The sequence below is a fragment of the Contarinia nasturtii genome, unplaced genomic scaffold (assembly GCF_009176525.2).
Source record: "Contarinia nasturtii isolate CC-2019 unplaced genomic scaffold, AAFC_CNas_1.1 Cnas_scaffold_187, whole genome shotgun sequence".
Taxonomy (NCBI): domain Eukaryota; kingdom Metazoa; phylum Arthropoda; class Insecta; order Diptera; family Cecidomyiidae; genus Contarinia; species Contarinia nasturtii.
Genome location: NW_022197544.1, coordinates 7442809 through 7461009, shown reverse-complemented (window position 1 = coordinate 7461009; position 18201 = coordinate 7442809). Strand labels below are relative to the sequence as shown.

Sequence of the window (18201 nt, the reverse complement as noted above, 5' to 3'; positions counted from 1 at the left end):
TCTCTCTCTCTCTCTCTCTCTCTCTCTCTCTCTCTCTCTCTCTCTCTGTGTGTGTGTGTGTGTGTGTGTGTGTTTTATTTCTATTTGTGTTGATTCAAAATTAGTGAGGGGAAACTGAGTGACGAAATGTATTCAGCACTGTGTGTTACTGACAATACTGAGATTTGTGACTGCCATTTCGCGTTGTGATTCAACCTTTTTCTTCTAACACCGAAAACGAAGAGAAATAAAATATACACAACATTTAAGCAAATAAATACGAAAAAAGTCTCTTATCTGTTCTTTTGCAGCAAAAACCGAAAAAAATACACTGCTTTGCAACTGTGTGCAAAGTGTTAAAATGTAATAATTAAAATGATAACTAACGAAGCAAGCCTTCACGAATCCCAAACACTAACAAAGTCATTTAACATTAATGATCATTATTCGAACAGTTTGTAACATTTTTTAAGCACACACTTGAAGGTGGCACTCGACTGCAAAACAATTCATTGTATTGAATGGATTCTACTTTTTTGCGCCTTATTCAATTGAATATTCAATGTTTACTAATTTGGTTTTGAAAAATAATTTGTAAATAATTTGGATTTACACAAAACTTGTGCGCAAAATGAATTTCACGTGAATGGTTTATGTAATGAAAATCACGATATAGGATTTTCACAAAACTTATACATGAATCCTTTCGTTAGAAAATGTACAGAAATTATTTAGGATATTTCTTCAGAATGACTTGTACAAGTTTTAAACTGTGCACTTTTTCGGCAGAATATTTATACCGAAGGATTTGATGAAAAAAGAAAATTAAAATAGAATATATGTGAATGAAGAAAACACATAATAATATGCAATAATTTCGGAGAAATATTAACATCCCGTGTACAAAATTACTGACTGACTAGTCAGTTAACTAATTTGACGTTTTTGGCTCAAGCGAACTGAGATTGAAATCATTTAAAGTTGATTTTCTTGATTTCACAGTTGGCTTGATTCCACTTCAATCACAGTTGGCTATAGCCATCTAACGTCCCAAATTAGTCGTCTGTTTAAAATAAGAAAAATAGACGATTGACTGGGTAGGTTTTAGTTAACCAAATTCATTTTTAGTTGATTGCAGTCAGTCACTTTTTTCCACGCGTGATTTAGTACCATCTTAATCGAAGGAGCAGCCTAAATTCATGATCTAAAGAGCATTATTGGAACCGAAAACTTGTACTTATTACACTGGTTTTCAAAACTTATGAACGTCATATTTGCTTATTCAGACTGTTTCAGAATGAATATAGAACATTTTTATTCAAATTAAAGAATTTTTCATACTTATATATAGATTTCATTGAATTGTAATTTGAACCATCGCTTATGCCGAGCAAATAATTTTCTTTGGTTTCCTCGTATAAGAATTCTTCGGTTTAAGTCTTCATTTGATATAGCAAACTTAATCGTAAAATGTTAATCACTGATAATTTATTGAATAGAAAAAAGTTTGGATTGATTTATGATCCTAATAAAAATTTTAAGCTCTCTAAATTGACTTTGATGAAATTGATGCATGTTATCCTGTTTTTGTGTGTGTGTAGAAGTCCAAGATGGGTTTTCTTTGCTTTTAAAAGTTATTCGAAGAGTTTGAAAATGTATTGGATTGATCCTTGCTGATTTCTTGTGTTAATGGTCTTCATTTACAGATTTATTACAACAAAATGGTATAATTAGACTTCTTCTTGTGCCATTCGTGCTGATTGCAATCGTAATAAACAACAAGGGTGGTGAAAACGAATTTTACAAACGGTATATACGTGGCTGAAAAATGTGTGCACAAGTGAACATACCGGCAAATATGCTAGACCGTCTAAATATACAAAAATTTGCCGCATGCCTGCTTTGTGTCCTTTTTGAGGCAAAGAAAACTATCTAGGCGGAACAAATATGTGTGTTCAGTAAGAACAATGGATTCCATTGTATTCCGTATGGATGAACGATGAAGAATACATTGGCAATGCAGTTTATTCATCTCAATAGTAGAAATACTAGAAGAATATTTTCATGTTTGTTTCTAATACTAAAAAAAAAACTAGAAGAAACTAAATACGTATTAAATGAAACTAAGTATACTAGAAATTGGTGTCTATCCCCTAGAAAAATATGCAAAACTGCAATAGAAGGAATTGTAGTATAATGTGCATGAAAATGTGTCGCTGTGTCGGTGTGGTAGAGTTTAACTCCGCATCGATGTGCGCATCATTGTAAATTGATACGCAATGGACTATTGAAAAATGTAATTTTCTTTTTATATTCCATACTTTGGCATTGACGTTTGCCTATATGCATTATGCACTATGCCCGACATAAATGGATTGCGAATGGTGTTTGTTCTTTTTTGTCCTTTTTTCCATTTCATTTTTCTTATCGTTACCTATGTGGCAAAGATAATAAGCATCGAACATTAAAATCAACATTAAAGATTTAATGGATGTTTTAATTGTGGAGCATTTGAAAACTTTAACGATCACATCACATTATCAGACGGAGAAAGTTTGAAATGAGAAAGTATGGCATCGAGGGAGAGGGGGAGAGAGCAAGAATACGCAAATGAGAAAACAGAAAAGTTGGCAGGTTCATCCAACCTATATAGCAGATATCACGTTTCATTATTGATTAGTGCTGTTTTAAAAGTATCTTCATTTGTTTATCTAACACATTTTAAACCTTTCGGAAATCTGTTTCAGGCAAAACTGGCCGATGCGGATATATCTGACTGAGAAATAAAGAAAATTGGAAAATGTGTGTGTTTCTTATCTTTAAAAGTTGTATCGTTGAGAGTTGTTTGCGTCAGCTGAAGTAAATACAGAGATTATAAGTTGAATCTACACTTTGCTTTGTATCTATGCAAATACTTTACATTAAACAAACTTCCTCTTAAGAAATGGCCGCTATTTAAAGTATATCGGAAATGGCATTAAACTAGGATGTTACATGATTGAAAAAGCCGTGCTCCAACTCAAAAGGAATGTTCAAAGAGTTTTCATTCGCCCCAGTTCATGTTCGCTGCTTTAGGGCAACAATAACGTGTGAATTATTTGTGATATATAATATTAAAATTGATTGAAAAGAAAGTAACCGGAGGGAAAATATGTGAAATAACTCGTTTAATGTCAACAGGTCATTAGGTTCAACGGTGAAACGACTTGAATAAACTACACATACGGTCGTTGACTATCCTTGAACGGAAATTTCAACATCATGAGTGGTAGCACAACGATGAATTAGAGGCATGTGTGTACTAGGGGGTAGATACCAATTCAAAATGAAAAATCTATGTTAAAATACTCAATTGTATAATTTCATTGATTCCAACGATTCCATTTGAATTATAATAAAAAACACAAAACTCACAAATCCGAAGAACCCGAAGGATCCGAAGAATCTCATGAATCATAGGGACTTTGACAAAGTCACTTTGTCAATAATATAAAATGTCTTGATTGTTGAGTTAAATTTTATTCCGTTGTTAAAAGTCGGTAAAAATGAAATCATTGCATAAACAAAAATAATTGAATTTTATTTTAATTTATATTTGCTAGCATATTTATTTTCTATAAAATCAACATACGTTTGTACGTCAAAAGAAAAAACACAAAAATGTGAATATTTAATGAATCTGTGGATCTTTACGAATCTGTGAATCAAAAATTGAATCGAATGTGAATCTTTGTAAAATTTTGTAATCATACTAATCGTACAAATCCGACACAAAAGGTGAATGGATTCGCGGGTGTCTCCCCCCTGTGATGAAATAAAGGGAAAATTATGATTATAGAATAAATGCTTATCTTCACCCATTATGCTGATCAAATACACATAAAATGAATTCCGATCGAATCTCAAAATCTCTCGTCCGATAATTTATCGATTTAATTTGAAACCATCCACTCCAAAACAACAAAATGATCAAAAAATATTGAACACATTCCATGTCGGCTGGGATGGTTAACATAAAAAAGGAGATAAATAAAATAAATTTGAAATATCCCATTGTAGTGACACTGCTTGTGGTGACCCCCATATCTAAATCGCATAGAGCACTTTCGCCTATTCGTAAAATTTTTTCACTTGATTTCTTCGGATGTCATGTACCAATCGTCCTTTGTGTAACAATACATACGTTGTCTATTCCCCACTCTTGCTGATTTCAATCTTCTATTCATATTACATGAACACTCCATATAGTTCAAATGGTTCTTTTTTTTCATCTCCTTCTTCATTCGTTCAATATTTTTTTTTGTTCTCTTTCTTCGTTTTTGAATGAACTATTCAAATTTTATTTATGTTATGATTCGAAGTTTATGTCGAAACTCTTTTGATATTCCCATTTTGACATACGATTCATATTATTAAATCAATTGATGATCAAATTTAAAACTCACATTCAATTGTTGGGCACATAAATCTAATTGAATTGAACAATGAAAAAGGAATTGTAAAAAATGACCTAATGCCTTGTCCAATGTATTTAGTGTTCAATTGTTGCCATCAACTTATACAATGAAAATTCTTGAAATTTTCGCTGGTTAACTTATGATGGAATTTGGACTTTTAACCTCAAGTATACTGGAGCCTCGTATTTTTCATCGCATTTTATATGCAATGAGTTTATCTTTGATTTTAAATCGATTCTATTCTGCAAACTGCATTCTTTTTCATCAATCAAAAACGAAAAGCAGACATTCCACCAACAAAAACTTAAATGTTGTATTAAAGTATGGCATTTCAATATCTTGTTCAACACCCATTGTGCCAAAGATTTTGGAGGAGAGTAATAACAAATATCCAAAGGGGGTCCCTAGAAAAATCCAAAAGAGGTCCTTGGCAAAAGTCGATTGTGTAAAAATTTAAAAAATGGTTTTCAATTCTACTTGGATCAAAATCGAATAAGGGAGGAAGGAATGTGTATTTCTTGTGCCTTCTGAGTGAATAGGGTGTTACATACATTTGCAAATAATTGCATCGAATGACCGAACTTTTATAGAAACATTAGAAGCAAACCATTCAATCTAAACATTTGCCACATACAATTGCTTAAAAATGTCAATTTTTCCATTTACAATCCATTTGCAATATGATCCACTTTGTAAACGAATAAGTTGTATCATTTTTATTACGTACACAAAACAAGAGGAATCGGATCGCTCCCATTCAATGCTACAGTCAAATTACAGGGTGCGCCACATTAACTGTCTCTGACTGTCTCTTTTACTTTTGGTAAAAAGGCACATTTGTCAGCCAATTTTGGTTTTTTGCTGTGTGGTTTAGTCTATATATTTTCAACAGATTTGAACTTCGGTTTTCGATAGTTATAGAATAACTCTACACAACACAAAAAAATCTTAATTTGGCTGAATAATGTGTGTTTTTTTACCAAAAGGTAAAGGGACATTTGTTATGGCGCACCCTATAAAATGGGCGCAAAATTGAAAAAAAAAACAACATCGGCTGAAAATTCAATTTTTCTTTCTCGCTCACTTGATATACAAACGAGAAAAAGGCGAACAAGTGAGATAGAGAGAGAGAGAGAGAGAGAGAGAGAGAGAGAGAGAGAGAGAGGTAGCAGCATGTAAATAAAGTGCAACGTAATCTCATTCAATTCAATTTTCTGAAACTTGTGTCCAAAACTTTTTGGGTTTTTTTTCTTCTCAGCCCTCGATTCACTGGTGCTTACTTTGGTTATATACGCTGTTTTTCAATCGGATTGCTGCCGCTGAGAAACTTTTAAACCTACCGCATTAAAATTTTCTGTATTATTTTCTCTTTTTCTCGTTCAACTCGTTCCCGCCGATAAAGCTGAAATATTCGTCCTGGTTTTTGTTACCATTGGCTCTTTGGCATTTTGTTGGTCCGGTTGTTATTGTTGTTGTCTTTGTCGTTTTCACTGATATAGGTTTTGTGCGCACCGTTCATACGCGCGCACGCATCAGTCAGCAGTATAACTTTCTTACTTCATCAATTTGTTTTACGGTCACAATCTGTATCCAGATGTGAGAATACATTTTCGTTGCTTTGCTCAATGTGCAATATGCAGTGCAAATCGTCGTTTTTCATCCAATCTTTTTTTGTTTGTTTTTGTTGTTGTTGTTCGTTTGAGCTTACTTTTCTTAACCGCATGACACATGAAATCAGGTGAATCATCATTTCTTTGCCATGTTACCTTACTCGCTTTTCCATTACTTACTTCAATTAGGTCTATTCAATCGTATTTTATTTTCACAATCGCTCGTTTCCTTTTTGGTACTTCATTCTCTTTATTTTACGCTAGAAACCTTTTTCCCATTGGTTTGCATTGCCATTCATACCTTTCATCACTGTGGAATGAAAGTCTTTGGTCGTATTTATACGTATTTCTGTAATTTCGTACCGGTATTTTGTACAAAAGCATTTGATTTGATGTAAAATAAAATATGAATCAATTCACAGGTATATAGTTTGAAAAGAAAATGTCAATTGATTCATATTGATAACGCTCAAAGCACTGAACTATAATGAAACATAACCAAATATAACACGATGAAAAATATATCAAATAAAAAAAAACTTTATTTTAAAAACGGATACAAGTCACAACTTAAATATCCATTTACTTTCTATGAAAGTGAACGGCAAGATGCCTGTACCGAATCAACTTATTTTCAATCCATTTTATTTGAAAGATTTTCTCTAAACTTACTCAGAGAAATTGAACAGTGTATACACAAATGTTTGTTGTGTATTTCGCCCATTTACACTGACGTTTCACACACAGTGTGAAACGTCGAATTACCCACACTACAATAACAATGCTGTGAATTCGACATTTTACACTGTGTGTGTATAACGTCAGTGCAAACCGTCATTTTAAACTTTGATTTTGCAAGTTCAGTGTAAAATGATTTTTCGTAAAAAAACTATTTTTTTCAAATGATAATTTTTTTTCATGTTTTTATTTTATTGTTAAATATTCAATGATAGATTTAAAATATAATTTGATTTGAAATTGATGTGATTTATAGTGATATTTTGCTCTAAAAAAAGTTTACCGGTGTGTTGTAAAAACATAAAAAATCCGTATCTCACGCTCATATTTGCGATAATTTTTATTTGTTTTTCATCATTTAATCGATTTTGCATATTGAAAGAGCCAGAAGAAGTGATATAATTAAGTTTATAACGTCTGTGTAAATGGGCGAAATACACAACAAACATTTGTGTTTACACTGTTCAATTTCTCTGAGTACCATTCAATTGTGAGCGTATAAGTGAACGAGTGTGTATAAGTGAACGCAGCACAAAAACCACGGCCAAACTTTGACTTTACCGCACGTGTGGCATTCAAAGTTTCGCATTTTGTGGGAATACAAGGGAATATTATTATATAATAAGCGGAGATGTAAGAAAAATATGTAATGGGTCAAATGTAGTCGTTTAGCCTCTTCTTGGGATTTTCGATAAGCAAAATGCATGAGGAACGAACGAAAGAGAATGAACGAGAGAGATAGAGAGAGAGAGAAACCATCATAAAATAAAGAGATTCTTGAAATTGAAAAATTAAGTTGAATCTCGCCACATGCAGAGTTTATTAGATCGCTTTTGACCATCCAACAGAACAAGACGTTTGACTTGAACTATTTCCTCCTACAAAGTTAAAAGTACATTTTAAAAGAAATTGCTCTTTAATATCGTTACTATGGCGATACTTGTTTGGGTTTTCTCTTCAGAAAACTATATATTCAAATTACTTGAAAATATTATTATAATTGTAAAAGTTTCTATTGTATACAAGAATCGACCCATTTTCGAAAAAATACTGATCGATCGATAAACTCTTTTTCACACAATTTTCATGTTATAAAGTGTGAACAATAAGTGAACGTTCATTTAAATTCTCGATTTATTACAATACTTTAGTTATTTAAATTGATTGGAAAACCACATTTCCACCTTGAACCGATACATATTTCTTAGAAGGATGAGTCGAACGAACAGAACACGGTAATATGTAGTCTTTGCAATGCTGTACAAAATACTGTATTTGAAGTGAGTAAGTTCACTTCCTTCTTTTTTAATATGTTTCCTTTTTGCTCTCGACGCATAGAGGTATTATTATTATAGTAAAACCCCGATCATTTGTAATATCAAGTTATGTCACAAGATTTAAGTTTCTCTTTACTCAATTTCACAAAAAAAATCTGCATTAAAATGCGTGCTGTTTGATTGGGGGTTATTTTTACCAGCACAAATATTCTCATTTTTTTTTGGGAAACATCATCTTAGTTTTGTATTTTTAATAAAGAAAAATTATACATACATTTATGAAGTTGGTTAACCGTTTTTCATCGGAGATTGACGAATAATCGAGGTTTCGCTGTAGTACATATATATGCAAAAAAAGTATGATAAAAGAACGCGAAAATGAAACGAAAAATGAACAGATGTCAACAATTGTCGTCGACGCCAATTTCACTTTAGCTTTTCTATGAAATGTTCAGATACAAAATTGACAATATTTATTGCAATTTGGCTATGCGCGTAAAAATATGAAATTGACATGTATAATGTATGATGCTTAAAATTTTGGCAAAATAAATACCTAGTAGCGACAGTTTCTCAGAGGCAAACAGGTATTTGGTCTAATGTGAGATTGTATGCCGAGTGAAAAGAAATGGTGAGAAATACAAACGTATTCAAAGTTTGTTCCGATAAGGTGAAATGTTGATTCAATTTTCGTTTTGCGAATGAAGTTCACATCATGATTTACAATGTATACACAATTTTCATGTAATAATAAAATTGCCGTATAGCTTATTTATCCGTTTCACCCACACGCAATTTTCACAGGATATAAATACCGGTGGAGTGGAAAAAAGCGTGCCCCGTACACAAACAATTCTTTTTTAAATTGAATATTTTTTTTCGTCGCATTCCAAATGTCGTGTTCTGCAGCCTTTGTGTTGGAATCAACTTCAAAATGTGACTATTTACAAACTTTTTCCTACTTTTAATATTTCATCGTTTAAGACACTTCAAAAATGCAACCAACATGAAAAGTCGACGATTCACCGCGAAAATTGATTTTCTTTTCCTTTTTCGTCACCAAATAACATTTCAAGTGTGAATCGAGTTTATTTTTCTTATTTTTTTTTTTTTTTCACATTTGAAAATATCAACAAGAATGGGATATTTTTCCAAATAAAAACAGACACATCAAGGAATAACTAACATTTTCTTTATTTTGCTTAACAATCCAACATTTTACCTTTCGTTCGAATTTTGGTACAGTACAGAGCTGCAAGCTAGGGGGAATTATCTATACGTTTATACGGTTTATACTCAAGTATTTTTTACCGAATATACTATAAATAGATGAAGACATCGCAAGTATGCCGCATATACGCTGCATATATGCGTATAAACCACATATATACGGGGTTATTTGCAAATATTATTTGCAAATATTCTTCGGTATATACGGTTTATAATCTTATACGCAGCATATTCGTAACTTATTTTATTCGATATTTTCCCCTAGGCTGCAAGCCAGCCAATGCATTCGAACAATAAAATCTCGCACCAGAATGGCATTCGTCTGACTGCACAATATTTGGTCTAAAAACGATAGTTTAATGGGTTTTTTTTTCTTATCTGTGACGATAATGCGCGACTAAAGGGGTAAGGCATCTCGTAAATGCTGCGATTTTCATTGACCAAATTGCAAATGACTTAAAAAATAAAGTAGTGTAAATGCATTGATAATAAAAGGGATAAAATTAAGAAAGGCGCGAATAAACTTTTTCACAAATGGTAATATACCCCTTACCAAACCCATATACGGTGCAAATGAAATGAATTGCCCATTGCAACCAATGAGAAAAAAAATGTTCGAGAAAGAGTGGTATGACAGAAAAAGGCTACAACATTTTAAAAGTTTACAACGTATTATAAAAGTTATACCTTTTGACACTCAACCTATAAATGCATTTATATGGGATACAATCAAGTGGCACAATTTCATTTTCATATCAGAAAGTTTTTCGAATCTTTTTACATTTTACCGGCAAATGGCAAAAAGTTCTTTCCTTTGCACACATGTGTATACGTGTTTAACCAATGAGAATTACAACTTTCGTTTCAATAGTCATAATATCCAATTCACATTTGGACTTATGTCAGAAAGTAAATTTGATAATCATAATTGAAATTGTAAGTAAAACACGGAAAATTATTGTCTAATTCGGGAACTTTTATTGCTATTTTATTTTGATTTTTTTTCTAACAATCTACAACTGAACAAAAATGAATTTTCGATACAAACAATATTTAACTTGTTTAGAACAGATATTATATTGAGATATTTTCAGCAGCTGAAACGGAGTGAAAACAATAGAAGTTATAAGGATTGCGACATTATAAGTGTTTTTATAACCATAACAAGCAATATTGTTTTCACTCCATTTCCGTGCCTGACGTTAGCTTCTTGAGCTGAATCAGCTGCATGAAAATATCACAACATAATGTTTGGTTTATAACATAGAATATTTATAATACGGTTATTGGTTTGTTCCCACTAAATTATAAATTCTTTCGTGAAATTCAATATTGATGGCTTAAAAACCTGCAGATGCAGATCCACCAAAGCCAGTTTGCCCAAAGCCGGATGAGCCCGAAGAACTGCTTGATGAGCTACTGCTTGATGCACTTGATGCGCTGGCTGCACTGGCTGCACTGGATGCGCTGGATGCGCTGGATGCGCTGGCTGTACTGGACGCGCTTGATGCACTGGCTGCAATAGATGCACTTGATGCACTTGATGCGCTGGCTGCACTGGATGCGCTGGATGCGCTAGATGCACTGGATGCACTTGATGCACTGGCTGCGCCAGATGATCCACCAGCTATTCCATTCATACCCATTCCTCCGCCATTGTTACGAATCTGTTAATCATACGAAATTTAGTACGTTTCTACCAACCATTGATGTTGAATTAAATGTTTTAAAACTGAGTTAATGTTAGTTATACTTACAGAAAATTCGTCCCAAGATTCATTCCTTTCCAATGGTAATGAATGTGAACGTCCGATATGTCCAAACTAAAAAAAAATAAAGAGAATTTAGCTAAGATGTGGCAATTTGATCGAAAACATCGAATTTTAATTATTCTTAAACTCGACGCAATACGAATATGAGATGCTCATTTACTTGACTATTTTCTGCAATAGTTGAAGTTGCAGCCGAAGCTGCGGATGAAGCTTCTGATGATACACCGTGATTATAGCCAAGACCATGCATGCCTGTAACGCCACTTGAAGTTGATGATGCCGCTGCTGCTGCTGCTGCTGCTGCTGAAGTTGATGCTGTCTGACCAGACATTCTATATCTAAAAAATGAATAAAAATCATTATATTCAATAAAATCAAATATAATTGTCATTCGTTGTTCTAAAATATGAAATATGCTCAATAATTTATTCATAAATTAGTTTCATTTTTAACTTACCGTTCGTCTTTACGTCGTTGATGTTGGTCCATAATGTGATGTTCCCATCGTTGTTTCTCTAAAGCTGTTTTGATTAAAAGCACATACAACAGAACATTAGCTCAATGAAAAAAAAACCTATGCTTATTCGAAAATCATTTTCGATTTTTCAATAATCAGGTTTAATTATAGTATGACATTCAAAAAAGCAATATTCAATTTAAAGCGCATCAAATTTACGTTCGCTAAAATATTCGCATCAAAATCGGTAAAATTTCCATTAAGAACAAATATCATGCATACTTTCTAATTCCGATTTTTGAATGAAAATACCATAATTTCAACCGAACGGCTGAAGGTATTTTATCCGTATAATTGTAGCATAATATGAAAGAACTGGGTATAAAGCGTAACGATTACGATAATAACTATCATGTTATATTTTAATTATTATTACTCTATTTGATGTGGTAAATCTACTATAATGAAAATACTAACGAAAATGAAATATTTTAATCAAATCGGCCCTGATGAGTGTGTGTGTGTGTGTGTGTGTTTTTGTGTGTAAGAGAGGAAGAAATCGAGATCAAAACTAAATCCTAAAAATGCGTCATTGTTCCATATGAATCGTATTTGTATGGCAATATTGCGGGGTGTAAATGTCACCAATTAAAACCGTGTTTGTTGAGCGGAATCTCATACCATGAATAGAAAAAATGAAACAAAAAAAAGTTGCGTTTTTTAAAATGAAACCTACCAAATGTTTTGCAAGCCATACAATTTCTATCGTCGCACAAACCGAGATTATAATTTGCCGAATGACTCTTGGTATACAAATTGGCATGAGAATGTGAATGTTGATTGAGAATCTGTTGCTGTTGATAATGCTGTGAATTGGAATTTCCCACGTTTACATGAACAGACAAAATTTGTGCTTTTTTGTTGTGATTTCTTTCTCGGTGGCTGCGATGTCGTTGAATTTGTGTGCCACCACTAGAACTAGATGCGGCCATTGCTTGTGATTGTTGACGATGATTCATTTCTTCGTAACTTCGGTGATTCTCAATCTGTGCACTGGCTAATGATTGCTCACGATGACTTTGACTGCTATCGAATTGTGTACGTGCACTTGAACCAGCATACGATGACATTTCTTCCGATTGTTGGCTGCGTTTCATTTGCTGGTGTCTGTGATAATTTTCAAGTCGTTGACGTTCACTCGTTGTTGTGGTTGTTGTAGTAGTTGTAGTAGATTGATCTCTTTTACTGCGACGTCGACTCTCAGTCTGTGTATTGGCGAATCTAGAATCAGCATAGGAAGAAGACATACTTTGTTGGCCATGTTTCATTTCTTCAAAACGATTTTGGTTTGAAATCTGTGCAGTAGCCAGTCCAAGTGAATGATTTTGACTTGCACTTGAATCTGAATAAGATGAAGCCACCATCGTTTCGGAATGATGTCGATGATTATCTTGTCTCTCGTTGAAACGATGCTCAGTTCGACTACTATCACTGTTAGCAGCACTAGAAGTGGCGGCACTCGAAGAGGCAGCACTGGAAGTGGCAGCACTGGAAGTGGCAAAAGAAGACGCCATTGATTGTGATTGTTTACGACGTTCCATTTCTTCGTACCTATGATAATTTTCAACGTTTGCACTGGCTGATGATTGTTCGTGATGACTTTTGACCTTTGAGCTTGCACTAGCATCGGCATATGAAGATATCTGATGAGATTGTTGTGTGTGTTTTGTATGCTCATGATTTTGTGCACTGGACGTAGCAAAAGAGACCGAACCGGTTCGACTTTCTTCGTGAGCCGTTGAAACTGAAACAACGATAGGATTTGTGTAGGTGTAAGGTTTCGTTAGTTTCAAGTTGACTTTCAGGCATCGGAGTGGCCTCGAGTCTTAAAAAAGTCTTGAGCATTTTTTCTCATTTTTAAAAACGCAACATTTTTTTTTCAAACAATATACAAAACATTTGTCAACATACTTCGATTTTAAATGGTGTTCTTCTGTTAAGTGTCTTAAACAAAAATGAAAAACTTATTGAATCCTATCCGAATACATTTTACTGCTTTTTTTATTTTACTTCCTATTCGAATTCAGTAATGATCAAAACAACCCGTGCACAAAAAGTGAACGCGAAACTAACGACATTTCACCGATTTACAACATAATTGTAGTTTAAATTGTATTTTTTTTTTATAAACAAAAACTTTGAGCAAAAATGTATTTATTTGAATGGATAACACATATTTTATGAAACATTTTCCAAACACGATAACTATAATTTTTGTTCGAATGCGAATCAATTTCTTTCACAACGTATATTTACCTTCGCTTGAGGCATGGGCTGCACTACCACTGCTCACATAGCCTAAATTTAAAAAAAAGATTTGATAAACGCACAGTTCGAGTATAGTTCAAGAATACAATACCGTGATTAGCAGCGAATGAATTAGCGGACGAAGCACTGGCACCCGTTGAGACATGTTGACCTATTTGGAATTGAATTTGATCATTAAAGTTATTTAAGCACAAAAAGAATAACGATGAAAGAATAGATGGACACAATTAATACCATGACCAGAGTTAGAGATGCCATTATGAATCAAGGTATTCGCTGCATTATGCAAAAGACCGCCAGATGTAGAATGTGATTCTGAACTAATCGATGTCATTGATCCGCCATTAGTTTTCCGATGTTCGTAGTGCTGCGAATGTCCATTAAGTGCATCTCCAGAAAAACTTTTCACGCGATGAAGACCACCTGGCAAAAAGTATAATTTTACTCAATGCATATTAAAAATTCAATCCAATATTCATTCCACTAGTTTTGAAAAAACACACATATTTACCATGATTCGAGGTTGCTGTGTGCGTTTGGCCGAAACCATGATGATGTGAGCCAGCTGATCTACTGCGTAATAAGGTTTGTCCGAATTGTGCATTTGATTGCATAAGCGCCATGAAATCACCACCTTAAATTATAAACCATTTGGCATGAGTAAATAATAAAAATCTGACGAAGAAAGCATTATTTGTATACCAACCACAATAAGGACAATACTGGAAACAAGGATAACCATGCTCTTCGATGAAGTATTTGGCATCTGTGAATAAATATCGCCAATCAATACAATGTCTGATCATAACTAATAAAATAAATCGACATTTATTTCAAAATACTTACGTTCAGGAGTCATATAAGGGCTGTGATTCTGATATAATAATAAACATTTTTTGTTAGTTTCAATATTATTGCTTTGTGGTTAAATTTAATTCTGACGTCATTTTAAGCTAAATATTTTTCAATTTTCCTTTATAATCGAAAAAATTTATGTTTGAACGATATTTATAAGATAATAATGGCTTTGATTGAATTTATACACTCGGTGACACAGGTATAAACAGAGAAACTATTGAGTAGAGTGTTATACGTACCGGGCTTGAAAATCCGGCTACTGAAGCTGAAGCTGAAGCTGCAGCCATTGCAGAATTTGACAATGAATGAGAAGACTGTAAATCATAATAAAAATTGATTTTTCATTATTTTCTTTGGTATTCTCTTGCTTTTGATGATATGAGAGAATAAAGTTTTTGCATTTTCTGAACACAGTTCAAAGTTTTCATATATGAAATTTGCTTATTGTTTTAAAATCGCATTTGAAGTGTACTTTTAGAAACTTTTCGAGTTTGGATGTTGAAATCATAATTGTTTACTTGTAAATTTATTCGATGACAATTTTATATAAAATATCATCGGAAAATATTCGTTTAATTAAATATAACAAATTGAACTCACTCCGACTGAATGTGATGATGCCGATGCCATACTAGCTACGGAAGATGCCGCTGAACTGAGGGAGTTCTGTTTTTTACCCCCAAACCAACTGGAAAGTAGACCACTACCACCACTTTGATGACCTTGCAAATATACATTCCAAAAAGTTATTTTCCAATTGTTTTCTTCGTTTGAATATTTTTCGTAAAACAAGTGAAATTAAATACAAAAATGTAAATTGTGCACGAGGAAAAAAAGTTCTCAAAGTACCTGTTGTAGCTGTAGCAGAACTGATAGCATGTGGAATGCTCTGTTTTTTACCCCCAAGCAGACCGGAAAGAAAACCACCACTACCTTGACCTTATAAATTATACAATATGTAATATTTGGTTGTAACTTTTTTCCTTTCTTCAAGTAACTCGATGACTTTTTACCTGCAGATGCTTCAGCGTGGGCTTGGTGCTTCTTACCACCAAGTAAACCGGAAAGAAAACCGTCCTTCTGACCTATTTTCGAATATTTCGATAATGGTATTAATTTTTTTTTTAAATAAAAAATGGTGCTCATATGAATAGAAAAGCCAAAGAAAAATTCTTGGAAAAATTATAATAAAAATTTAAATGTATATACCTGCAGTTGCGTGTGCTTGAGCAGAGGCTTGTTGTTTTTTACCACCAAACAAGTAGGAAAGAAAACCACCACCAGTTTTTGTATCTAAGGATAATATTTCAAATGTAAGATTTAACTTATTTTTAACTACATTCAAGATATGTATGCAATTTTTCCAGTCTATATGTGAAAATGAAAATTGCATTTGAAAACTGAATATTCACTTACTTCCTGCGGCTGCAGCAGTGCTTGAAGCACTCGATGAGCTTGACGAACTCGATGAACTTGACGAACTTAACGAGCTCGTTGAACTCGATGCAGCTGAAGCCGAACTTGCAGCTGAAGCCGAAGCTTCTGGTTTTTTCTTACCTCCAAGCCAGCCGGGAAGTAGACCACCACCAACCTTGAATTGTAACAAAGTAATCCAATGTTAAGGTAAATAATTTGAATAAATATAAATTTCATGAACCGACCAATGTTCCACGCGGAATATTTGCTACAAGTTTTTCTGCATTCAGTACACGTTCCGATTTGGGTTGATTGGTTCCTGAATTTGAATTCATATCTTGCGCAAGCTCTTGAGCTGTTACAATTTGCACATCATCCTTTATGATAGCATCGGCAAGTGTGGTAAATTCGTCCAAACTTTGGGTGACTGGTGACATATACACGTAAAAAATAGCCAATAGTTTTTTTGCTAAATAATTGCGCGTATTTTCATCATCATTTGTCGGATTCCGTGGAAAATGAATCGTTGACATGTCTTTCTTTTGGAATGCACTTCCATTGTTATCTTGATTTGTCAACATTTCATTGAGTCTAAAAAAAATTTAGTGAATGAAAACAATCAAATAAACTAAAGAAAGTAAAAACTGCAAACATCGTTTAAAATCAAGGCGGTATAAGTAAGGAGATTGTAAAATATCCGCCGATATCTTTTTTATTTTCGAATTTATTGTTCGTTTGGATGCATTGAAAATGACTCACTTGGCACCGTAAAGATGTTGTAAAAACGCTCTTAAAACCACATATAAATCGCCAGATCTACAGCAAATTGTTCAATAATTTATTTGAGTGGTACAATTATGGGAAAACATCTATATCACTATACTCGATATTTGTGAACGAAATATTAGCTTACTTGACAAATGTAGTGGGATTATTCAATAATTCCTCAAATATCTTGTGTATTTTTTCTTCAATTATTGCTTTAAAACTAAAATAAAAGGACAACCACGTTTTATTAATTTGATTGAGAGTCCGCTGGAAACGATGGATTGATTTTGATATGAAGGAAAAATAATGCGTTAATTTTCTTCGACCTGGTGAATAAATTACTCACTTTTTATCTTGTAAAATAGTGTCAACAGTGGATTGATGTTGTTTTCTGTAGTCAGTGTTGATCGATTCCATATCTTGAAGAAGAAATACCAAATCGACCGTAAATGGTCCGTTCATAACGATTCGATTATCGGGCACTTGGCACTTTGGCGGAATAACGGAATCGCTTAACACAATCACATTATCACCGATTTCAGCATCGGCGCCAATCAATGCATAGTATCCAATGTAAACGTTTTTTCCCAATTTTGCCGTCTTATCAACTTGGCTACCTGGCATCGTACGAGCCGTACCAGCCGGTGCCGTTGATGACACTTGCATATTTGATCCACCGGATATCAGTTGAACTTGTTCAACCGGTCCGGCAACACAAATCTGAACCACCATCTAAAAAATATATATATAGATCTTTGTTTAATTGCTAGATTTAATCACCGTTAATATAAATCACTTACAGCCACCATAAGGGTGATTAAATTATACTTTGCCATTGTGTAAATGACAAATTTTTGCAACGAAATTAACTGTTCACAAGGATTTGGTTTTCTTTTGTTTTATTGAAATTCAAATTAATAACTGACGACGTGTTACTCAATAATTTGTCATTTATATATATTTTTTCGCTCAAACACACATCATTGGGCTATGGAATTTTTTTTCTCGATCCATTGAAAAATGTGGAAAATCAACAAAATAAATTTGTTTTGAGAATTCGAAAATACAAATTCGTAATTCACTGTCGCTGTGCACGTAATACATCTCTTTTCTATTTGGTGTTTATTAGAAGATGAACGAAGTGACAAATGGATTAATTCACCTGGGCAAATATGGTTTCAAATACGATGTAATGATGTGATCAAACGTGCCAAATTATTTTCAATATCACCACGAACGTTGTTCAAAGACGTCAGAACAATAATATTCTTCTGAATGCCATTCGCTTTTGGATGATATAACGCGACAAAA

General features: G+C 33.4%; 1 protein-coding gene across 3 annotated transcripts; it reads right to left on the bottom strand.

Annotated features, from left to right (window-relative positions):
* Positions 1 to 10541: 10541 nt before the first annotated feature.
* Positions 10542 to 17827, bottom strand: LOC116352566 (pneumococcal serine-rich repeat protein-like). 3 transcript variants are annotated; one of them, XM_031785269.1, is made up of 23 exons: positions 17691 to 17827; positions 17237 to 17622; positions 17036 to 17110; positions 16882 to 16938; positions 16368 to 16713; positions 16123 to 16297; positions 15916 to 15999; positions 15720 to 15791; positions 15556 to 15645; positions 15307 to 15428; positions 14946 to 15020; positions 14695 to 14722; positions 14555 to 14614; positions 14360 to 14482; positions 14083 to 14271; positions 13940 to 13999; positions 13837 to 13878; positions 13132 to 13324; positions 12257 to 13068; positions 11521 to 11584; positions 11224 to 11401; positions 11049 to 11114; positions 10542 to 10958 (listed from the first exon to the last, which is right to left on the bottom strand). In XM_031785269.1, the coding sequence occupies exons 1-23, from the start codon at positions 17724 to 17726 to the stop codon at positions 10632 to 10634; spliced, it is 3660 nt and encodes a 1219-aa protein (XP_031641129.1). In that variant the 5' UTR covers positions 17727 to 17827; the 3' UTR covers positions 10542 to 10631. The 3 variants fall into 3 exon arrangements, with proteins under 3 accessions (XP_031641129.1, XP_031641128.1, XP_031641130.1); XM_031785268.1 differs by having other exon boundaries at positions 12257 to 13324; XM_031785270.1 differs by lacking the exons at positions 12257 to 13068; positions 13132 to 13324 and having other exon boundaries at positions 17691 to 17826.
* Positions 17828 to 18201: the final 374 nt, after the last annotated feature.

Coding starts and splice junctions, on each gene's coding strand:
- LOC116352566 (XM_031785268.1), bottom strand. CDS start 17,726: ATGGCAAAGTATAATTTAATCACCCTTATGGTGGCT. Junction 16,298..16,367: donor ATATTCCGCGTGGAACATTG/GTCGGTTCATGA, acceptor TTACAATTCAAG/GTTGGTGGTGGTCTACTTCC. Junction 15,646..15,719: donor CCACGCTGAAGCATCTGCAG/GTAAAAAGTCAT, acceptor ATAATTTATAAG/GTCAAGGTAGTGGTGGTTTT.